Source organism: Engystomops pustulosus, chromosome 6, assembly GCF_040894005.1.
Source record: "Engystomops pustulosus chromosome 6, aEngPut4.maternal, whole genome shotgun sequence".
Taxonomy (NCBI): Eukaryota; Metazoa; Chordata; class Amphibia; order Anura; family Leptodactylidae; genus Engystomops; species Engystomops pustulosus.
In genome coordinates this window covers 86,218,246-86,243,479 of record NC_092416.1, presented here as the reverse complement: position 1 = coordinate 86,243,479, position 25,234 = coordinate 86,218,246, and the positions used below count along the sequence as shown (strand labels likewise).

General features: G+C 42.1%; 1 protein-coding gene across 1 annotated transcript; it reads right to left on the bottom strand.

The window, feature by feature from the left end:
* On the bottom strand, positions 1–3,023 carry LOC140063932 (ferritin light chain, oocyte isoform-like). Its single transcript, XM_072110226.1, has 4 exons — positions 2,779–3,023; positions 1,120–1,266; positions 840–965; positions 1–274 (listed from the first exon to the last, which is right to left on the bottom strand). The coding sequence occupies exons 1-4, from the start codon at positions 2,878–2,880 to the stop codon at positions 116–118; spliced, it is 534 nt and encodes a 177-aa protein (XP_071966327.1). The 5' UTR covers positions 2,881–3,023; the 3' UTR covers positions 1–115.
* Positions 3,024–25,234: the final 22,211 nt, after the last annotated feature.

The following is a 25,234-nucleotide window of genomic DNA, read 5'->3' as shown; positions in this document are numbered from 1 at the left end:
TTTTGCTGCATTTAAATTTTTTATTCAAATTTTCAGAGCATGTATATCACTCATTCCAGCGACCCCATCCCCTTGATTACATTAACTCTTCCACATGGTCCACAGCAATAGACAACTAGTTGCTGTCTTCTCCCAAGGTCAACTTGTCAAACAGGTATTCTCCCATGCCAACCTCAGCTGCCTTGACACGCTTCAGGTTGGTAATGTGGTCTCCCAGTTTCTTAAGCAGTTTCACCTCCTCTTCCAGATACTCTCTCTCCAGGAAGTCACACATCTGTAGGAGATTGGATATAAATGATAAGTCTATGAAAGCATTTGAGACCAAATTAATGTGGAAACAAGTGTCCATTATAGCAAGGTACAAATGCACAGGACAGCTCCATAGGGATTTGTCTGCATCCTTTGCACAGCCTCTGTGAGCATCATTCAGCAGGAGAAGTGGTAGAAGTGCTGCCAGGGGTGTGACCTCGCATGTAATGCCTCCAAAGCACTTCTGCTGCATTCTCATGAATATAACATTTAAAATAAGTTAGCAAGGAAATCTCTAATAAATGGTATGGCTGTAGTAATGACCCAAGCATCACCGGTGCATTGTAGAGGTTAATTTAAGTGGTAGGCTTTGTAAACTATGCAATTTACTTCATTAAGCTGTCAATTGCACTATAAAAAAAAAAAAAAAAAAAAAAAAAAAGCTTCAAGGGTTGAGTTACACTTGTGCAGTTAATTTGGCTTCAGGTTTATCATATATACACTAGTCAGTTTATTAAAATTAAAAGCTATAGCTCCTGTATATGGTGGTTTATTGTGCAAGTTCCTACATCCACGATATTGAGACTTACGTGAGGGTCAGCATGGTCAGTAGCAATCTTGTGGAGGTCAAGCAGAGCCTGGTTTACACCTTTTTCAAGTTTCAAGGCATACTCCATAGCACTGGTCCCATTTCCCCATTCATCAGCCTCTGGTTTCTAGAGTAAATGATAAGCAATTAACATTTATAACTTGCAATGGCAAAATTCCTTCTGTTACTAGTTGCTACAAGGCAAGTTGGAAGATGCAGGTCAAGTCTAGTTTCAAAATGTTTAAACTATGCTTCATGGACTTTATAGAACCATAATTAACCTTGATATCCTGAAGAACGATGCGTCCTCCACGTTTGTTTTGGACCTTCATGAATTTTTCAGCCTGTTCTCGCTTTTCCTCAGACTGCTCACGAAAGAACTTTGAGAATTTGGCCAAGGCCACGTCATCCCGGTCAAAGTAGAATCCCTAGGACAGAAGACATTTAAACATTTCTAGATTGGCTGCCACACGGCAGGTTTGAAAGTGTAGATACAAGAATTCATATTGTACGAGTACAAGAAACAGAAGGGTACACCTGCAATATCAGATAGAAGTTTTTACAAATTTAAGAAAACTTCTAGTCCCTATAGAAATTGATGAATTTAAGAAATTAAGGGATTTCACACCATATGCACATGTGTAAAGGGTGTAAGTGACTGATCCTAGTGGTCAGACTCTTCTAGCACAGAGCCCACAAGTGCTCCATATGATGAAAAGCTGAAACATGTTCAATAAGCGCTCTTAAGGTCTATGGGACTAAGGCTACCCACATACAACATGGAATCTAGAAAGAATGGCTAGCACACTATGGGCTCATGCCTGTGGATTATACAGCCCTGGGCATGAGCCGACTGCCCGAGATGCAAAAGGTAGAGCAAGTTCTATTCCTCACCATATGTGAATGCTAGAAAGTCATTTTCAGTTAGACACATGAATAGAGCACGACAAGTCCATAGGGCCATTGTTTGCATCCCATATAACTGCATGTCATGTGCAGGTAGCCTTGTTAGCAGTATGAAGCACAGGTTGAGCATGTGCACTCCACTCTATAGAGCTGGAAGATATACCTGCATGCAGCAAACTCTGCCAGTCCCATAAAGTATAAGTCTGTACCACTACAGCTCCATAGACAGACATTACACCCCCACACTACAAGTAATCTCCTACTCTACAACTGTAAGGTCCTTCAAGTACAGTTTAGGATAAGGGCTAATATTCTGAAACAGGATTTTGCTCAGCATTTGTAATTAATGAGAGGTTTACTTGCAGCCAGAGGCCTGCCTCATCCACCCACACAGAACAGGTATATAAACACATGCTGGAAAACTGTCCTAAATTGGGGAGTCTAGGAAGCAGTTATACATCTTTTTACAAGAAATACTACATTCCCCTGAACTCATCTCCTCCGCAGACACTAGTGAGAATTTTCAACTACTTAAACGGGTATTCCCACTTCAGCAAATTAATATTTTTTGCAAGATAAAAATAAAATTTTCCAATATACTTTCTGTATGAATACCTAATGGTTTTCTAGATCCTGGCTTCACAGTTTCATTCTTTATTTCTATAGGACAGAAATCTGACCATGGTCACACAGGTGCAAGGCTCATTTGTATCAGAGTAATCAGATGTGGGTTATATCGAGCCATGCACCTGTGTGACCATGGTCTGATTTTTGTCCCCTGGAAATAAACAATGAAGCTTTCTATAGAAGGCAAGCAAGCAGAGATCTAAAAAAAAAAAAAAAAAAAAAAACCCTAATGATTTGATACAGAAAGTGTATTGGAAGTTTTTACTTCATTATTCAAACAATATCAATTACTTGTTGATAAGTAATAGGACCTTCACAGGGAGACAGTCTGTAGATGAGAACTCTTAGAATTAGGGCATGCATTGACTTGTAGTGCCACAACAGATCAGATTTCAGGGCATACATACCAAGGACTGGTAGACATAGGAAGCCTGCAGCACAAGGTTGACAGTGCGGTTGATTCCAGCTTCACTGTCCTGGTGGTAGTTCTGGCGGATTTGGGAGCTCATGATGATGGCAATAGCTGATCTCTCAGGGAATAAGATGGAAAAAAAAGTGTGATGATGCAGCACAAAGAGATCCTACTCCGTTCAAACACTGTTGAAGCAAGAACCAGGAACTCCTCTAGCTGTCTCTGCTCTGTAGCACACACAGCTGCTCTCTGGCTTTTATACACTCACCGGGAGGCGTCTTCCATCACCAGTCCTCCCACCTGATTATCTCATATGGGGAGGACTGGCTTGTAATTCAGTAAGGAGTGCAAAACAGGAGATCTTGTGATTCTTGTTTACCTCACGTTTTACGCTCTGAAAGGAATGAGTTAAAAGTTAACACTCTAAGGCCAGACCATTGCAATAGATAGTTAAATTATGAGTTCAGCATATCCCATATAATATATGATACCTGCAATATAGAATGTAATGTAATCTTAATCTTCTTTAACCCTTTCAGGACCTTGCCCTTTTTTGTTTTTTCATTTTCATTTTTTACTCCCCATGATCAAAAATCCATAACCTTTTTATTTTTCCATGTACAGAGCTGTGTGACGGCTTATTTTCTGCGTAACAAATTGCACTTCATAGAGATGGTATTTATTATTCCATGCCGTGTACTAGGAAGCGGGAAAAAAATTCCAAATGCAGTGAAATTGGTAAAAAAAACGCATTTGTGCCGTCTTCTTGTGGGCTTGGATCTTAGGGCGCTGTCACACGTTGCGTTTGCAAACGCAGATGCAGACCAAACCGCGCCCCCACCGGGACGGTCCAATCGCATCGGCGTTTCTCTATGTTTCTATGGAAATCGCCGATGCGATCGGACCGCGGACCGCCCCAGTGGGCGTGGTTTGGTCTGCGTCTGCAAACGCAACGTGGGACAGCGCCCTTACGGATTTCACTGTGCGCCCCAAATGACATGTCTACTTTATTCTTTGGGTCTGTGCGATTACGGGGATACCAAATTTATATAGGTTTTATAATGTTTTCATACATTTAAAAAAATTAAAACCTCCTGTACAAAAAATTTTTGGGGGATTTTGCCATCTTCTAGCGCTAATAACTTTTTTATACTTTGGTATACAGAGATGTGGGTGGTGTCGTTTTTTGCAGATTTTGATGACGTTTACAATGTTATCAATTTTAGGACTATTCGACCTTGTGATCACTTTTTATAGAATTTTTTTATTTTTTTAAATGACAAAAAAAGTGCCATTTTCGACTTTGGGCGCGATTTTCAGTTACGGGATTAAACGCAGTGAAAAACCGTTATCATATTTTGATAGATTGGGCATTTTCAGACGCGGCGATACCTAATGTCTTTATGATTTTTACTGTTTATTTATATTTATATCAGTTCTAGGGAAAGGGGGGTGATTTGAGTTTTTAGGGTTTTTTATTATAATTTTTTTTTTAACCTTTTTTTTATTTTTAGTATTTTTCAGACTCCCTAGGGTACTTTAACCCTAGGGTGTCTGCACGATCCTATCATATACTGCCATACTACAGTATGGCAGTATATGTGTATTTTACTACTCATACATTACAATGTGCTGACAGCACATTGTAATGCATGGGTTAACCTGAAGTAGCCTCAGGTCTTCGTGAGACCCGAGGTTACCATGGCAACGGATCGCCGCTCCCCGATGACGTCACGGGGAGCGGCGATCCTTGAAAAGATGGCGGCGCCCATGCGTCGCTATCCTTTTGATGCCGCCGGCAGTTTTCCCGGCGGCGATCAGCAGGAAAACACCGATCGCTGGTGTTACCGGTAAGCCTTTGCTGCAATATGCAGCAAAAACTTACCGGCTATGGAGAGGGCTCAGCGCGTGAGCCCTCTCCATGCACCCGCAGCCGACACGTGACGTGCTATTACGTCACGGGTCGTGAACGGGTTAAAGCTGCAGCCACTAGCAAGAAATGCATGAAAAAAGAGGAGGAGTGGCATCTCTGAATTATATATTCTTTATATCACTATCCACACCTGCGTTTGAATTAAAAAACTGCATCAAAATACCTGTATGTGAATTCAACCTGAGGGCGAGGTCACACAGTACGTTTAGGTTGCGGTTTTATTGCGTTTTGAAATACATTACAACAGCTGAGAAGAGGTGATTTGCTTAATTACATTACTATTAACATTTGCATTTACAAAACACAGTGCAAACGGATGTTAACACATGCATTAACAATGTGTTAACAAAACACAATGTGAACACAATGTTAGCACGTGTTAACATTTGATTTGCATCACGTTTTGTAAATGTAAATGTTAAAAGTAATGTAATTAGGCAAATAACCTCTCCTCAGCAGTTGTAATGCGTTTCAAATGCAATGAAAACAAAGGCCAAAATGAAATGTGTGAACGTGCCCACAGTGTACAGAACATTTTAAGGCCGCGGTCACACGTACCGCTAGGTGTCCGTTCATAACGTGACGCTAGCGCACAAGGGGAGGTCCTCGGCCCGAACCCACATGCGTTTCCAAAGAAATGCATTCGATCGGCTTAACAATCGCATGCGTTTCCCTGGAAACGTATGTGCTTTCGGGCCGAGGACATCCCCCTGTGTGCTAGCGGCGCGTTATGACGGACGCCTAGCGGTACATGTGACCGCGGCCTTAGGCTGGTGCCACACGTAGCGCTTTGTCTGCGCTTGCAAATGCAAACGCATACAAAGTCACGCCCACCGGGGCGGGCCTCGGCCCGATCGCATCGGCATTTCTATGGAAACGCCTGCGATCGGGAACGTGCCGCTGGTGTTTTGCATTAAATTAACGCAAAACACCGGCGGCTCGTTCCCGACCGCAGGCGTTTCCATAGAAACGCCGATGCGATCGGGCCGAGGCCCGCCCCGGTGGGCGCGACTTTGTCTGCGTTTGCAAGTGCAGACAAAGCGCTACGTGTGGCACCAGCCTTAGGATGTCCTTTTTTTTGTTATTTCGTTAAACTTTTTTATTTTTATTTGTTTTTATTTTTTTCGAATTACAAACAATACCACTTACACAGTCGTAAACTGTACGATAAGCTCAAAAAGGAGAATAGGCATAATAAAGTACACAATAGTCACCATAACATTATCATACCCCCCCTTCTTATTTTCATGAAAATTGCCAAAACTCACATTTTGAGGGACAACTCAGCTTTCAGGTGACTTTGAGAGGCCTAAATAATAGTAAAACCCCATAAATTACCCCACTATAGAAAGTTCACCCCTCAACATATTTAAAACAACTTCTATTAAGTCTATTAACCCTTTAAGTGTTTCACATGGGTTAAAAAATATGGCCCTGCGATTTAGAAACTATAGAATTTTTTTGGAAAATACATTCATTTACATTGTACAACCTATACATTTTTTTTTTTTTTTTTGGTAATGCGAACATATGAGGGCTTATTTTTTATGGGATGAGATACAATGTATAGATAATTTATTTTGGGAGTCTAAAGCTTATTCATGAGATTTTATTAACTATTTCAAGGGGGACACAAACAAAATCATCAATTTTTATTTTGGATTGTTAGCATTTTTTTTCCCCCGCTCACCGTAACGTAAAAATAATATTTTATCTTTATTCTCTGGTTCACTACGATTGCGGTGTTACCTCATTTATATAGTTTTTCTTATTTTTGCTCAATTTTCCTGAGCAAAACCAGTATTGGAGAAAATCGCATTGTTTTTACTATTGACAACTTTTCAGGGCCATAACTTCTGTATTTTTCTGTTGTCAGATCTGGTTGAGGGCTTATTTTTTGCGAAAACAGTTGTTCTTTTCAGTCGTATCATATTAGGGAACATAACTTTTTTTGATAACTTTTTAGAACATTTTTTGTGATGGTGTTTGATGGAAAATGGTATATTATGGGAAGTTTTTCGAGTTTTTTTTTCCGTAGTTCACCGAGCGGGTTCAATATTGATTTAGATTTATTGTACAGATTAATACGGACGCGGTGATAGCAAATATGTACGTGTTTTTGTGTTTTATTTACTTTATTTGCATTTTATGTGTTACTGGGGAGATTATGGGACTTTTATTTTATTTATTTATTTAATTATATTATAAAAAGATGTAATTTTTTTTTTTACTTTTTTTTACACTTTCTACTTCTTGGCTTGAATAAGCGATCATCCGATCGCTTATTCAAGCCTTTACACTGCAATACACTTGTATTGCAGTGTATAGTGTAAGTAACTGAGAATGCTGAGCATGCTCAGTTACACACAGCCGGGTCCTGCCCGGAGGCGGAACCCGGCACAGAGAGGAGCCGACAGCCCTGGGTCACTCTTCGGAACCCGGGGCTGAGGCAGGAGGGATCGGATCCCCCGGTAAGCACAGGGGGACACACTTGCACGCCACGGTCATGCTTGACCGCGGTGTGTAAGGGGTTAAACACCCAGGATCGGAGTTTTTCCGATCCCGGGTGTTAGTGCCGGGTCTGGGCTGTGATATCACAGCCCGACAACGGCACCAGCGAGACCCGGTGTCCCGAAAACTTCTTCTGACGCGTTGCCGTAGAAAGGCGTATGCGTCAGAAGAAGTACCCTTAATGACCGCCGTAAAAAGCCGATAGGGCGGTCATTAAGGGGTAAAGAGGACCTGTCACCCTGAAAAACAGCACTAGGAGGCCGCGATTACACGTTGCGTTTTGTCCTGTGTTTTCATTGCGTTTGAAACAGCTGATTTGCCTAATTTGCCTAATTACATTACTGTTAACGTTTCCGTTTACAGAACACGCTCTAAATGCGATGTCAATGCATGTGTTAACAAGCGTAAACAGTAATGTAATTAGGCAAATCACCTCTCCTCAGCTGTTGTAATGCGTTTCAAGCGCAATGAAAACGCAGGTAACACGCAACATGTGAACGCGCCCAGAGATGTTACTAAAGTAAGCAGCTCCTAGTGCTAAGACAGACGCAGCGGTGTTACACCTCTGATAACACTTACAAACCCTGCTGCGCTGTACCCTAGAAACGCCAGACCGCTCTCTAAGGGTCCTACTTATTCATGAGGGGGGCGGTCCGAGGCGCTGCCTCTTCCCCTGACCACCCCGCTCGTTCCATAGGCTGCCCACAATCTCGCCCCGTCATGTATACGCCACTTTGAGAGCAGTCGGGCGTTTGTAGTGTACAGCGCGGAAGTGTTAGTTAGCGTTATCAGAGGTTTCTGTGTAACCCCCGCTGCGTTTGGTTTAGCACTAGGAGGTGATTACTTTAGTAACATCTCCTAGTGCCGAATTTCTGGGTGACAGGTCCTCTTTAAGGTGTCATTTTTGTGGTATGAGAGGACATTTACATTAATACCATTTTGGGGACATCTTATTGAGCGGGTGCATGGAGCATGTCACAATAATTCAGTGCATCCGCCACAGTGTGTGTTATTTGTGTCTTCCAGGACCCTGCCTGCTGTGGACTACTTCAGATTCGAAGGATTACGTCGATGACCGACATTTCTAACAAATAAAATGGTCAACGAGGGTGTGTCTGCCGTCTATAGATGGTCAGGTAGTGGGCCGGCTGCAGGCTGTTATTGTTGCGCTGGAATAGCCCCCTAACAGTGGCCTATCCCAGCTCAGTAATGACAGGCTGCTGCTGCTTTTTTGTATCTGGCTGAATTAAAAAATAGGGAGCACCCTACGCCATTTTTCCCCCCATTTTTTTGTAAAAATGGGGGAAACAGCCTGGGAGCCCCCTTTTAAGGGGGGACCCCACGCATATTTTTGCCAAAAATTGGAGGAAAAAACGGCGTGGGCCGCCCCCTATTTTTCAATTCAGCCAGATACAAAAAAGCTGCAGCAGCCTGCCATTACTGAGCTGGGATAGCCCACTGTTAGGGGGCTATTCCAGCGCAACAATAACAGCCTGCAGCCGCCCCAGTCCCTAGCCATCTATAGACGGTCAGGTACTGGTTTGCACCCGGCTCTTCCCGGCACCCCTGGTGGCGGTGGGTACCGGGGTAATAGTATTGGCATTAGTGTGAATTTGCCAAAATTAAGGCAAACACTAAGGCCGGCCTTTAGTAATGAGTTTAGGGGGGGGGGCAAGCTCGTTTTCTAGGGGAGGACATGCTCGTTGTCTAGGGGGGGGACATGCTCGTTGTCTGGGGGGGGACATGCTCGTTGTCTGGGGGTGGACATGCTCGTTGTCTAGGGGGGGACACGCTCGTTGTCTAGGGGGAGTGGAATATGCCCCCCAATTATATACATAAATATACATTGGTGCCAGTGGGGTTAATCAGCAGTGGATATATATATATATATATATATATATATATATATATATATATATATAATACTGCTATATGTACATTGGTGTCAGTGGATGCGTTGGAGATATGAGCAGTGGCGTGACCAGGGTGAGGTTAGGGGGCGTGACCGGGTTGTGGTTAGGGGCGTGGTTAGGGTGTGGCTTCCGTGGGTAAAAAATCCCTCTTTCTCCTCCGCAAAAGTTGGGAGGTAAGTTGGGAGGTATGTGAGTGCAACCAACGTCCTGGCTGCAAATTGGGGAACTTCCCAACCACAGAACTTCCATAATAGTAACTTGACTTTGGCACTTAATTGGGTGATTTTGGCGCACACGATCGGATTGTGGCGCATCGGCGCTGGCATGCACAAGACAGAAATCGGGGGGCGTAGCCGAACGAAAACCCGACGGATTCGGAAAAACTGCCGCATTTAAAGCAAAAAATCTGTTGCGGAGCTTGCACTTACCTTCACTCAGTTCCGATGCTTTTCAGCGCAGCAGCGCCACCTGGTGGACGGCGGAGGAACTACCTTAATGAATCCCGGCCAGACCCGAATCCAGCGCAGAGAACGCGCCGCTGGATCGCGAATGGACCGGGTAAGTAAATTTGCCCCACTGTGTCCAACAACAAAAAAAGTGCACGATACTTCTTAGTTGGAGTTTGCACCGCATTTATTACTGAAGTGCATCACAATTCTGCCACATAAACTAAAAAAAAAATGGTGCACACTTTCAGAACAGTGCAGGGTGCTCCAGATTAATGACGACCATGCATCAGTTTTGATGAATCTGGTGCACTCCGCACATTCCACAAGCAAAATGCTCATAGTACAGACTGCACTAGTTTTGTTAAATGTGGCCCATTCTCTTCATTATAATTATTATTATAGAACTCTTTGGAGTTATTTGAATCTATGTGTCATTCTCAACCCTCTTGAGCCCTACAATAGGTGAATCTTAACTTAACCCCTTAGCTCTCAGCGTCCGATATATCTGAGCCGAACCAGCATCGAGATATACCGGGTGCCGGCTGTAAATAATAGGCGACACCCCAATGTAATACCCGCTGTTAGAGAAAAATCTCCATCTCTGATGTGATGTGTGTCCAAATTATTGTATAGTATGAGCTGCTCGGTGAACCACTCAGACCTTCACATGTTTGAGAGAATTTCAATTTATTTAGGTAGCAAAGAGCTTCTTGAGACAAAGAAACTTACTGAGCCTGCTTGCCTTCCAATTGCCTTGAACAGGATATATCTGTAAGATGATCTGTGTGCGCGGGGGATGGTACTATGGTCTTTGTAAAGATACATGGTGGAAGAACACAATAAAAAGGGGATTCTATTCCCTCACTCTGTGGTCGAAGTGGGCTCTGATTGCGGGTGTTTAACCCATTAAATGTCGCAGTCAGCGTGATCACGGCATTTAAACTGCCTTCTGGGGGTCTTTCCTCCCCCCCTCCCCCCGCCCACCTCCTGCACCATCCTTCGGGGGGCGCCGCTCGTTCCCCTGGCAGGCCACAGGTCCGATCAGGACCTCAGGGCTGCCTGCACCAGTGCCTGTAAGATGGCGTCTATGATATCATATTAAAGGCACAGTGTCAGCCAATGCACGTGCATAGGCTGACACAGTTAATACCCTGCAATACATCAGGGCATTATCGTGAACAAGCAATCAGATGATTGCTTGTTCATGTCCCATGGTGGAGGTAATAAAAAATTGGAAAAAAATGTTATTCAATAAAAAATAAATTAATAAATCAATAAAAATGCCCATAAGCCCCATAACATATAAAGAGACCGCGTCCGTAACAACCCATAGAATAAAAGTAAATAATTATTGAACCCACATGATGAACGCTGTAAAAATAAACTGTTAAAAACCTGCCAAAAATTATGATTTTACCTATTTAATCCCACAAAAAATGCTATACAAAGTGATCAAAAAACATATGTACTCCAGAATGATACTGGTGCAAAGTACAACATGTCCTGCAAAAAACAAGCCATCAACCAGCTCCGTAGGCAAAAAAGAAAAAATGTCGCCACATGGAAGACGGCACAAATGATAGTATTTCCCAACTTTAGGGTTTTACTTGGCAAATTTTGTAAAACTATCACACCCAAAATTTCATAAAGGAGTGGAGGTATGTGGCCACACACCGCCACTCCACTATTCATCAATGTTACACAAGAGAAGAAAAAAGTAACAAATACAGTAGCAAATAAATTATGAATTTTACGTATTCAAATGCTTTTACCAAAATGAGTTAAAATTGACAAACAAAATAGAGGAGCAACATACAGAAACACATTATTGCACAAGGCCCGAGTGTAAACAGTAGAACACTATCATACGTGTGTCCTGCATTTAGTAGTGAAGTAAATGAGTAGTCGCAAACTGTCTCAAACAAATCAAGCTATATCAGGCATGAAGTAGAGAAAGGTAATGCCCAAAAATAGACAAGTATCGACAACTAAAGCCTGCAGGAAAACATGATAGAAATATATACCAACCACGGACCAAGACAGAAAGAGCCCTGACACGTGTTTCACCACAGAATAGCTTCTTCTGGGGGTGTTCTGGGGAAGCCATTTTGTGGTGGTGGTGGTGGGGGGGGGGGGGGGAGGGGTAATGCTAACTATTGCTAACTATTTAAAATTTCATTCAAAACAGTACCTAGCCCCAAAATAATAATAATAATTCTGAAAAAACGTAAAATCAAAATTTGATTTGTAAGCCACGTTACATCAAAATAAATTATCCAGACATTTCAAAAAATATGAAAATGTAAAGTAGAAATATGGGAAATGTTATTCAGCAACTTATTTAGGTGGTAAAACTATCTGCCTGAAAACGCAATGATTTCGAATTCTTAATTTTTCTTTTTTTTTGTAAATAAACGCAAAACTTATCAGTCAAAATTTACCACTAAAATGAAGTACAAATGGGGCTAAGCCTCTATCTACAAAATGTCCTTAATGGGTTAATATTTTTTCCTGGATTGATTCTTTAAAGGAAATCCACCATTTGATGAGCTAGACATACCTTGAGAATGCTATAGCTAAACTCATGCAGTAACATATATTGTTCAATCCTTGAGTTGAGTGGTTTTGCTGAAAAAACCATTGTAACATTCAGGACCTTGGGAAAGCTGGATTGCATTCAGCCTGCAGTTCATAAACACATTACACGGAGCTACCTGAACTGTCAAGACAGGAATAATCAACCTGAGCTGGATCCCTGAAACACAACAGCTGGGGTATGATGCAGTAATTAATTACTTCTGCCTGTCAGGAACAACACAGTGATTACATAATTCTCTGGAGCAGTGCATACTTAATGTAAGGAGGGGAGAAAAAGTGCCAGAGCCAGGCACAGGACCGACAGAGCCTCATTACCATAATTTTATAATAGTTTTTTCAGCAAAACCACTCAGCAGAGGGATTAAACAAGATACGATTCTGCATCAGTGTAGCTACAGCATTCTCAAGATATGTTTGGTTCATAATGCATGAAATCAAATTTTCTCTAAGAGCATTTCAATTTGTGTATTTTAGCCCTGCAGGCTTGGGTCCAGCCTGAGTAAACAATGTTAAAAGATTCTGCTGTCTGTGCGGAAGTGAAAGGATTAGAAATTAACTTTCAAATGGAAAAATATTGTCAGCTCCCATATTTATTATTAAATAATCTCAGACAACCTTGAAGTATTGATCTGGTGTTAATATTTACTCTTTGATCATTTTAGTTGTGTTTTTTATGTGACTGCTATGGGGACACTGGTAGCAAGTGAGTCATATTGTTTGCTTGTTTGCTGGTATATTTGCCAATATAATGCCCTATTCAATTAATAAGTCCTGCAAAAAATGCATCTGCTGACTGCTAGGTTCACAATGGCAGAATATTGTCCCTCAAAGGCAGCCACAATGCCACCATATTGCTTGCCAAAGTGTATGTAATACTTATTGAAAGTCATAATGAATTTAATCTCATCCAAAATTCCTGCCGGTGCCAGATACGTGTCCTCCTATCTATATTAGTGCCAATAACACAAGTCTCAACAGTGTCCAGCACATGCATTTTCAATATGTCTCAGGACCCCCAAGCAACCAGTGATAGGGTAAGCAGGAAACCCATTGTGACATTCTTGTAGAACTGGCTCTGAACTTATAAAACATTTACAGCTTTTAGCACTTATTTGAGACAACTTTGGAAAAATGTTAATCAGTGTCCCTGCCATTCTGAGACAATCGCGCACAGGAACACCAGGCATGGGATCCCTTCTTCGTCCATGTGCTAGTAACTAAAAACGATCCAACTGAAACCAAGACCAAAAATTAACAATTAAATCCTCAGCTCTCAGCACATGAACCGCTCCCACCTACGCATTTAGTGACAAGCGTGACAACAATTGTTGCAACAACCGCACCACCAGTGGTGAAGATACCGAAATGTTATTAATAGCCCCATCACTATAAGGTTATCGCAATGAAACCTGGACTTTACGTAACCACTAAGACCACAATAGGGAAGAGCACCAGTAAGGCCACGTTCCTCACCACACCTTTCTCCACCCACTCATCCAGCCACCTATCAGATCTCCATTAACCCACTAAACCCCAAAAGCCACATTTCCAGCCATATCTGTCCACAACTTCCAATCGAAAATCGAAATCAACTACCCCGTCAATAGTTAACCCCTTAAGGGCGTGCGTCGGTTGGAGAGGGCTCATGGGAAGCAAAGACTTACCGGTAACACCAGTAAGTGTTATCCCTGCGATCCCGGCTTCGAAAAGATGTTGCTCCTCGTGATGTCATCAGAGAGCCGCGATTTGTTGCGATGACAGCCTCGGGTCTTCCTTTTAACCCATTCATTAAAATGTGCTAATTGCACATTGTAATGAAGGAGGAAGAAAGTCTCCATATGGTAGGATCGATCAGACAACCTAGGGTTAAAGTACCCAAGAGAGTCTGAAAAATAGTAAAAATAAAAATAAAAAAAGTTAAAAAAAATAAATAAATAAAAAGTGCCAGACTACACCTGAAGGCCTCACAGCCTCTTCCACAGGTAAAGGGGGGAGCACTCTTAAATTTTTCTTTCTACAAAATGGCGCATACTTTCTCCCACTCCCCCCAAATAAAAAAAGCCCCCTAGTAACACCCACCACTTAATTTCAGGGGCGTAACTTGAGGGGGTGCAGAGGATGCGGTCGCAACCCGGCCCAAGAGGCTTTGGAGGCCCATAAGGTCTCACTTTCCCATAAGAGAAGACTAGTACTATGAACCATACATTAAAGTCGGGGGGCCTGGCACAGACTTTGCACTGGGGCCCATCAGTGTCAAGTTACGCCACTACTTAATTCCAACCCCCTGGTTACCATCCCCTCTTACCAAACCATGTCATTCTGGCCTCCCCTTATTTACATTCCAGTTTGGCCTTCTCTTACTTGTGACCTTGGCCTTCCCGAACTAGCACTAAGTACAGAGCTGCATCTGATCGCAGAGCCCTGAGGGGAGTGGCGAATCATCAGTAGTACAGACCTGCCATATGATGCCAACTCTGTACTTACAGAAAAATCTCTTATGTTGGCATCTTTTAGACACTGATGCTATTGACTAGTCTGTCTACATCAGTCTGCATTGCTTCGTCATGCACTGGCCTGTGTCCCTGCACAGAAGATGTGGGACAGTATACGGTGTATACTATGGGAAGAGTGTGTGTGTGTGGGATCCTTACTGTATATACTACCTATGGGGGGGGGTATTGGTCCTCTCTGTATATACTACCTATGGGGGTCTGGCTGTAGATACGATCTGTGGAAGGGGAATCCTGCCTTTAGATACTATCTATCGAGGGATCCTGCCTATATATAGTACCTATGGGGGATTTGCCTGTACGTACTATATACAGGGGGATCCTGCCTGTATATACTGTCTACAGGGGATCATGGCTCTACATAGTCCCGGTGGGAGCTCTGACTATAGATACTATGTATGGGGAGGGATCCTGCTTGTATATAATACTTATGCAGGGTCTGTCTGTAGATAATATCTATGGTGGGGATCCTGTCTGTATATACTATCTAAGGGGGGGATTGGTTCACGCTGTTAATGTTAAGGTAAACCCAGCTGATAGATTAAATCCTGTCATTTCTACTTGTCTTATTTTCCTAAAAAGTTCTGTAATAGAAACAATGAACTCAAGATGGCGCGAGACAGAAAAGTTTTGAAGCTAAGGAATGTCAACATGACGTCAATGTGCGACAGCAGGGAAACTCTCCAATCAAGATCTGGGAACCTGATTTGTTATGCTTTCTATGCTCCTCCCTGTCTATTTCTTTTTCCTACTGGGTGGGAGTCAGCACTTTGACCAGCTCAGACCCCCGGAATAGCGTGTATAGCAGACGGGGTGTGGATGCGCCCAGCACCTGCTCTGAAAACACCTAGTAGGGGGAGTGGCAATTGGGTGCCCAAATAAAATATTTTTTTTCAATAAAAATCCCCCATTCCTCTAGCCTTGGGACTTCCTGGGTCTCCCATATTATGAATGGGAGGTCTGCCTGTATACACTAATTATGTGGGTGAGAGGGTTCTGTCTGTATATAGTATTTATGGGAGGGTCTGCCTTTATATAATATCTATGGGGATCCTGCCTGTTTATACTTTCTGTGGGGATCCTGTTGATATATTTTACATATGGGGGTGGGGGTGTCATTTTACTTTTTTCCTAAGGCAGCAAAAAGGCTGGAATCGGCCCTGTGGTAGCACCAGGCCCAATATTTTTTAGTTTTTGTATAGTATCTCCAATTGCTTTTAAAACTTATTGTAACTGTTTTACAACATAATGATGCAGATAATATATTTCCTGCGTGCACCATGACCAAGCACAATTTGTTCTACAATGAGTAAGCAAAAATAAAGCTCACCTTTGCTTTACACATGTACAGTGTCTGTTGTATAAAGTATTGAGAATCTTGTAATCATTTTAAAAAATGTAAAAATGAGAGCTCATTTGGTCACATTTGCGGTACAGATCACGTCAGAGTCGGATCAGGGTGCGATCGGGGTTTGGTCAGTGAAAAACTGACCTTTTTCATCATGAGTTCAATCAGTTTTCACTCAGAGTTTGTTCGGCTTCTTAGTTTTTCATGCGCTTTTTTTGGTGTCTCCAATGTAATTTCAATGCGTTTTTAAAGTCAGTGAAAAAGTCTTGGGACTGAGCTCTATCTTTTCTATGGCAATTGATCAGTGAAAAACGCATTGCACTTGCATTGGAATTGCTTGTGTCTCAGAGTGCAATACGTTTTTGATGCATCTCCATAGACTTGTATGGTGCGTTGTATGAATTGCAAAAGTAGAGCATGCTAAGATTTAAAAGCGCGTTAAAAAAAAACATGCGTGTGTGCGTGCAAAAAATGGAAGTCTGAAAAAAAACATTTATTACAATGGGTCAGAGTGCAATGCAGGTTCTGCACGTCAAAAGCATGTGCGGAACACGCTCATGAAAAATGCAAGTGTGAACGGGGCCTAAGGTTGGAACATATTAAATGTTTTCAACTAAAATCTTCAAATCCTTTCCATACCAATTTGGGTCTGAAGTCAGAAGTTTGTAAAATACATTTTAGAAAGCCATCACTTTTCCCCTTCCCTTCCCTACTACTCAATAGGGCAACAATGAAAGCTGGTGACAATTATAAAAAAGAAAATAATAAAGGTAGTGGACAATAAGGCCCGTTCCACACTTGCGAGTGTGATGCGATGAACTTGCATCACACTCGCAACGCATGCTGCCGGGAACGCGCGGCCCGAACGCTGCACACCGGGAGTGAACTCAGCATGTCAGTTGCCATGGAACGGGCCTAAGAGTTTTAGTTACCAGAGCCAGGCTGCTGCCATGGAAAATAAAATTATGTCTCAAAAGAGACATAGATTCTCATGATAGGACTAAGTTTTGCTGTTATAGAAATCACTGGTCAGACCACACATAGAATATTGGCCTAAATATATTATTGTGTCTGCACCAGTTTTCTGTCTGACTTTGGACATTCTTTTCAGTGGAAACTGCTTGCACATGTAAAACAATTTAAAAGTCTACTCCTACACGAATTTCTACTCCTACACGAAGACGCATATCATACTGTTCCGAAGAACAATCTCACCAACCCCTTCAGGCCAGAAATAGAAGAATCCTCAGTGATCCCTTTTCCTTTTCTTCAATTTCTGCCCTGAAGGGGCTGGTGAGATTGTATTTCGGAACAGTATGATTTGCGCCTTGATATAGGAGTAGAGCCCTGACTTTTAAATTGTTTTATTGTGAACTGTTGATATTTGTGGGAGCGTGCCACGTCAGTGACTCCTCCGTTCTATGTTCTATAGGCGCTTGCACATGTATTTAAGGAGTGTCCGCGACACAAAATTATGCACTGAAAGGGGCGTTTCGGTGCACAGTCGGACCATGTTCCACATTTATCTTGCAGTGTCTGACAGAATTGAGTTGCATGTCCTATGTTAAAGGTGCACAAAAAAATGGTTGCTTCACAATTCATGAATCTGGTGCACCATGTATACTTCACTGGCAAATTGTATTTAGTGCAGTTTGCACTGCTTTCGATCAATGTGGGCCAGTATCATGGAGCTTGTACATGTATTTATGTGTTTGTGCCATTATTGTGTCACGGTTGCATTTTATCTGACACTTTTGAAAAAAAAAGATCTAATTACAATGTACTAATATCTGAATTGAAAGAGATCTTCCTAATAACAGAGCAAAAATATTGCATGTTATGGGAAATAGATTCTTGAGATAGGATGTTTATGAGGAGGAGCAGGAATTTTTTTCTTCCTCCGGATCACCACTGTAGAATTATAGGTTGAAGTTAAAAGACCTGGGTATTTTTTAAACCTTATCTACTATGATATTATCAATATGATGTCCTGCTATATGGCGGATCATTTACTAAGGGCCCGATTCGTGTTTTTCTGACGTGTTACCCGAATATTTCCGATTTGTAACGATTTTCCCTGTATTGCCCTGGAATTTTGGCGCACGCGATGGGATTGTGGCGCATCGGCTCTGGCATGCACGTGACGGTAATCGGGGGGGCGAACGAAAACCCGACGGATTCGGAAAAACCGCCGCATTTAAAAAAAAAAAGTGTTGCGGGACTCTCGCTTGCCTTCACTAGGAATAGGCCGGTGAACTTTAGTGCATTCCGGCGGGCCTCAGGGAACATTTAGAAAAACCTCTGATATGTTGGAAAATTGATTGACAGACATAAAACACGGCAGCTGATATCTTATCTATATACAATTCCCAATCAAAATTACTTCCCTCCTCAGCCTTTCACCCTTGCAGACAATCACTCCTACTATTCCCCGACACACTTCCATCCATCAGGACTAATTTCTCTGTACAACACTGCTTTCCTTTTACATAAATGACCAATATCAGTATTTACAGACTGTCACATCCTTCTCCTCTATTCTTCCCTTTACATGTTAGTTCCCTAAATTTCTGAACTATAGTCTTATACAAGGCAGGGGACACAACTGCCAGCGAGGAATTGATACAATCTGTTCTCCAGAGAGATCATAGCCCAACTTCATGCATACTTTTCACCTGGGGGAGGGGGGGGGGTGTTACGCTACACTTGGGTATTTGGCAACTGGATAAATAACTAATCCCCTTAATGATAATAATCTTTATTTATATAGCGCCATCAAATTCCGTAGCGCTTTACAAATCATAGGGGACCGCGCTATATAAATAAAGATTATTATTATTATTATTATTATTAAGGGGATTAGTTATTTATCCAGTTGCCAAATACCCAAGTGTAGCGTAAATCCCCCCCCCCCCCCCCCCCCCCCCCCCCCCAGGTGAAAAGTATGCATGAAATTGGGCTATGATCTCTCTGGAGAACAGATTGTATCAATTCCTCGCTGGCAGTTGTGTCCCCTGCCTTGTATAAGACTACAGTTCAGAAATTTAGGGAACTAACATGTAAAGGGAAGAAAAGACTAACTCTCGACTAGTAGTGATGGAAACATGGTATATAGAGCATACTCATAGACAAAACTTCTCGACTAGTAGTGATGGAAACATAGTATGCTGGGCATACTCATACACAAGATTTCTTGTGATGTGATTACATCCAACATACGGAATCAACCGGAAGTGTAAGACAAAGTGCAGTTGCCTGCAGTTCCCTGCTCTGCGGGCAGCCCATGAAATGGACCATGGTGCAGGCAGTGCGATCACATCCGGATCCCTGCTTAACAGGCCTCTGATCTGTGATGCGTGTGACACTGTGCTGGTGGAAGTGTTGACTTCATTATCCCACGGTGGTATCCAGGATGAAGATACTAAAAGTGAAGAGTCACAGGGTCCTGCAACTATTGGCTGGCAGGGATTGTTCTGTGTCTATGAGCAGCTGTGTGGGCACTGTGAGTATACACTGTTTATATGGGTTATTGTTACGGACTATAATATTGTTACTGCAGGGACACTGTGACTATTGGCTACTGTGGAGGCACTATGGCCTACCGAGTGAAATCTGATAGTGGGCTATACTGATGGCACTCTAACTATGGACTAATCTGGGGGCACTGTGACTATTGGCTACTGGGGGCATTGTGACTTCATTGGCTACTACAGTTGTTGTGACTTTGGGTGGCTGTGGTAGCACTGTGACTATGGGTAACTACATTGGCTACTGTTGGGGACATTGTTACTACAGTTTCTACTGTGGGAGCACTGGTACTATAATTGCTACAGTGAGGACACAGTCGGGGGTCCAAAAATTCCTAGTGAAAGCCCTGCATGGAATTTTAGTATATGGGCTTCTGTGGGGTCACTGTTACCATGGGCTACTGTAACTATATTGGCTACAGTGGGGCACTATTACTATAATTACTACTGTAAGGACACAGTCAGGGGCCCCAAATTCCTAATGAAATCCTGCTGTGGTAAAATTAAATCTGAGCCCTGATTGTTTAGTTTAGTCAATGAGCCAATTTTGCTGAAAGAAACCTAATAAATATTGCCATACACTAATCAAATAAGGGATAAACTGTATGGTATGCAGTTATGTATAGTACACATGGACGATGAACATGAAGCTAACATTCACATCTACTATCTTATATTTCCTCTTTGATAAAGGGATGTTTTGGGACATTCTGCTGAGTCATGTTTACAAAGTTTCTGCTGAGTCATGTAGCATAAATTAAACAAGGGTCATGAGATCATTTGTCAGCATCTCAAACACTTCTGACTCTGTATCTTGTCAGACAAGTCAGCCGTAAACTGGTTCTGAACAATATTCAAATAAGTAATCAGAGGGCTAAACTGGCTTTGACTAGCGTTGCGCAAACCTGAAGCTGCCAAGTTTGGGTCAGTACTGAACCTCGCGGGCTTGCGTACCACATAGGCTAGGTTCTTCTCAACTTCCATCCACATTTAATGCCGTTCCCCCTGCAGTTAAGGGTGTTAATTCTTTAAATGCAGCATTTAAATGGCTGTGGCCACATGCTGCACTAACCTGATGACCCTGTGTGTCAACCTTCCCCAAAATGGCAAGCCTGCAGTAGTTTAAATTTAAAGTTAACACCTACCAGGTACCTGAACCCAGACCCAACCAGGATCTGCTTATCACTAGTTTTGACTAATATTCAAGATCTTAAGTAATGTGAGTGCTTTTCTCCAAAGTTTCCTATAAATCATTCCATGCCTACATTATTATAAAAATGACAAGGACTGGATTTCTATCTTATTATAAAAATCCATGTACTTGATTAAATTTTACACATGAAATATGGGGACTCAGGGTTCACATTGTATAGCATATTGGGGCTTATTTACTAAGGGTCCCGCAGCCGCATTTTCGACGGTTTTCCCAACTTTTCGGGGATCGCACCAGGATTGTGTCTCATGCGATCGTTTTGTGTCACAATGGCGCGGCTTTCACGCAACACAAATAGGGGGGCGGGCCATCGGACCATCCGACAGATTCAGACTACGAGCGGGATTTAACATTTAAATTTGTGTTGCAAGCCATGCACTTACATACACCAGGAAGAAGAAGATGAGCTCTGGTGGACCTCAGCGGGGAAGCGACACATGCAGGAACTCGGGCGCACAATCTTCATGAATTGTGGCAGACTTCATCCTCGTCGGACAATCCAGACGCTGATTCGGGTCCGGGGTTTACTAAGGTAGTGCGCCCGATGTCCACCAGGTGTCGCTGCTGCGCTGAAGTCGGCTGGAGTTCACTATCCTATCCTGTGTACATTTTTTTTAAAATTCCGGGTTTTTCGACGGCCACGCCCCCGATTTCCATCGCATGCATGCCGGCGCCGATGCTCCACAATCTGATCGCGTGCGCCAAAAACTTGGGGCAATTCAGGGAAAAACGGTGCAAATCAGTAATATTCGGGAAACCCGACGAAAAATAGCGATTCGGGCCCTTAGTAAATGACCCCCAATGTGTAAAATCCTAATATACAGTAGTATGGCAGTATATGGTAGGATCAATTAGACAACTTGGGGTTAACATACCCTAGGGCAGTGGTGGCGAACCTATGGCACGGGTACCAGATGTGGCACTCAGAGCCCCCTCTATGGGCACCCATGCCATCACCCCAGGGCCAGACAGGACTCAAGGCCTCTCCCAGTCCCAGGCAGCTCAGGACCCTAGAAGGAAGCTATAATGATGATCCAAACTTCTTCTCATTCTTTCTACTGTATTGGTGTCTTCAGGGGCCTATACAATTTAAACCTGTGACAGAGGAGGGAGTCATAAGTTACTGCTTAAATTGTCGCATTGGCACTTTGTGAAAAATATGTGGGTTTTGGTAGTTTTGTAGTTTGGGCACACGGTGTCTAATAGGTTTGCCGTCACTGCCCTAGGGAGTCTGAAAAATAATAAAAAGAAGTTTAAAAAAAAAATGAATTAAAAAAACCCTGTAACAATACTGCTTTTTTTTAAATGTAAAAAATTCTATAAAAAGTGATCAATAGACTGTACAGTCCTTAAAATAGTAGTATTGAAAACATCAGGAAAAGTCTCCAAAAATGACACCAAACACAGCTCCGTACACTGAAGTATGAGAACGTTTGAGTGCCAGAAGATTGCGAAATTAAGGGGTTTTTTTGTACGGGAGGTTTTAATTTTTGTTTTAATTTTATTAAACATTATAAAACCTATATAAATTTTGTATCCCTCTGATTGCACGAACCCATAGAATAAAGTAGGCCTTTGATAAAGGCCATCTGCAGTTGAAACACGCGTCGGGGAGGTACGCCAGGTAGTATTTTGCCGGTATTTTACCGGCTCGGACAGGTATTTAACAGGTGCCTGCGCTGGGATTGTGTCGCATGAGCCCTGTCGGACCTGAGCGCGGCAGTGACACATTCATGATATCGGGCACACGATGTTAGTCAATCGCGGCACAGTGCGTTGTCGTTGGACAATGCACTTTCTGTGTACTCCAGCAGACTGGCAAGTAAATTTGCCCCATTGTCTCACCTGGTATACACCATTTTATGTGTGTCATTTTAGAAATTTTTAATCAATGTATTTCTAATACAAATTTCATATATTTGTGATATAAATTGTGATTAGACTGGTTTTCTCTCAATGTTTTTCGGTGCTTTTGTATATGGTTTAACTTTGTGAGAGTGCTTAGTCACTCATTCTGGTTGTATGTGCAATTTCGACAATACTGCATCATTTCAATCATAGTATTATATTGGTTTAGTACGACCCAAAGAATAAAGTACACCCAAGACACATTAGTTATAACTACAAGGTGTTAACAGGAGGGTAGAGAGACATAGAACAAGTCAGGAAGTCTCCAGAAGAACAGCATGGAATCAGTTATGTATGCACACAAGAAAGTTGCAGATAGAAGACTAGTAGTTGAGATGGCTGGGACATCTGGTTCTGAGTTAAGCACACATACCATTTTGTCCCATTACCTCCAATATCTGTGAAATGTATAATTTTATACAAATACAATGCATTGCCCTTTAAACTATAACATATTATTTATTAATGTTTTCATTGTTTATTCATTATTTATACTTATGTTGCATGAATTATTGATTGTAACCTGAATCTTGCTGAGGCACTATCACAAATGATTTATATAGGTGTAACCATGTACACTTCGCACAATTTGAGCCATGATGTTACATTGCATCTTTTTGAAATGTGAGAAAGGCTTGCCCAAATGAATAAATGAATAGGTCTCCATGGCAATATGATTGCTGTAAGACATCCACCTATTGTGAAAAGCCTCTCCTTCCATAGGAATACTCTGCTCTCTGTATAGAATAATATAGCTTAAAATGAGACAATAGAAAAGATTAAACTTTTGAAGACCAGTATAACAGTATAACATAGTGCATTCTGTTTACAGTGTTGTATGAGTTCTGCAGTACAAACTCATAGTCCATCAAGTCGATTAAGTCTAACCTTAAAAAATTAAATAGACATTTTTCTCCATAACTATGACATTTTTGCTCTCCTGAAAGTCATCCAGGCCTCTCTTAAACATATACATAGAGTCCACCATCACAACTTCCTGCGGCAGAGAGTTTCATAGTCTCACTGCTCTTACAGTAAAGAACCTTTGTCTATGTTGATGGTAGAATCGCCTCTCCTGTAGGCGTAGAGGATGCCCCCTTGTCCTGGTCACAGGCTTAGGTATAAAAAGATCTTTGGAGAGATCCCTGTACTGTCCGTTCAGGTATTTGTACATTGTAATGAGGTCTCCCCTCAGTCATCTTTTTCCTAAACAGAATATTTCCAAGTTTAGTAATCTGCCACTGTTCCCCCATTCCCTTAATTCAGTGATGGAGGAACTTTTAGAGACTGAGTGCCCAAAATGCAAACCAGACCCCCCTATTTATTCCACAGTAACAAGACAGCAATTCTAGCATTAAATTATTAAAATCTAATTTCTCTATGCTATACCACAGCTTTCACCTGTCCAGAGGACACCAATATTGTTGAAAGAAGGTAGAAAATTCAGATTGCCATTGGAACTTCCCTTGACAACCCAATGAACAGGAAGAATTGTGAGGCCAAGAGCAGGAGCTTCAATGGTGCCGATGATAATCTGACCATGTCCACACCTTCTCTTCCTGCAGTCCCTGGTAGACCCAGATGCTTCACGTCCTGGGCCTGCAGGAGGATCCCTCAAGTCCTGTCTGGTGAATTCTGTGCTGGGGCAACAGCCTCTGAGAGAGCTCAGAGTGCCACCTCTGGCACCCGTGCCAAAGGTTCGGCGCCACTGCTCTAATTGGTTGCACTCCTCTGCACCCATTCTAGTTCTACTATTTCCTTTTTATACACTGGTGCCTAAAACTGTACACAATATTCCATGTGTGGTTTGACAAGTGTTTTGTATAAGGGCAAAACTTTTTATGATATGTGAAATTTACGGGGAATAAATGCAGTGAATTTGGAAATTTACTAGGAATAAATGCAGTGAAATTGATAAGAAAAATGCATAAGAAACATTTTCTTATGGGATTTGTTTCTGCAGCTTTCACTGTGCAATCCACACAACACATCGCTTACTCTTTAGGTTAGTACAATCAGTGAGCCACCAAATTTATATACTTTTTTGTTTCTAAAATATCACTAGCTCCTTATCCCAAGCCTGTTTTGTTTATAATTTTTTTATTGTCATAATCCTAAACCTATAACTCGAGAAACGAGCGCACGCAACATTCACATTTGGGGGTTCAGGCCCAACCCCTGGCCGATCATTGCCATGGCTAGTTGCCAGGGGCTTCAATAGGGCAGTTTGAGACTGTTCAGAGTCCTTCTTCCTGGACTGGTAACTCTGCTGAGGACAGGACTCTTTACATCTTTACTGGCAGTTTTATCTGCAGAAACATGAGCCTATATACTTTATTGTATCCGCCTTTTAGTGTAAAACTGCTGTTTACCTTACAAATTAATTAAAATAATGTGCTATCGTCAGTTTCACACAAGACTGTAAAAGAAATAAAAATTAGAAACACCAGCCTTTCCCCAGCCCTGGTAACATGTTTTCTAACATATCAGTAACCTATTTTTTTATAACATCAATGTCCACAGTGGGTAATATTGTTACTA

Bases quoted from the DNA above. Each gene is read 5' to 3' on its own strand.
- LOC140063932 (XM_072110226.1), bottom strand. From the start codon at position 2,880: ATGAGCTCCCAAATCCGCCAGAACTACCACCAGGACAGTGAAGCTGGA. The intron at 966-1,119 runs GTTAATTATGGT...CATTTACTCTAG, and splicing joins TCGTTCTTCAGGATATCAAG to AAACCAGAGGCTGATGAATG. The intron at 275-839 runs GTAAGTCTCAAT...AATCTCCTACAG, and splicing joins CTGACCATGCTGACCCTCAC to ATGTGTGACTTCCTGGAGAG.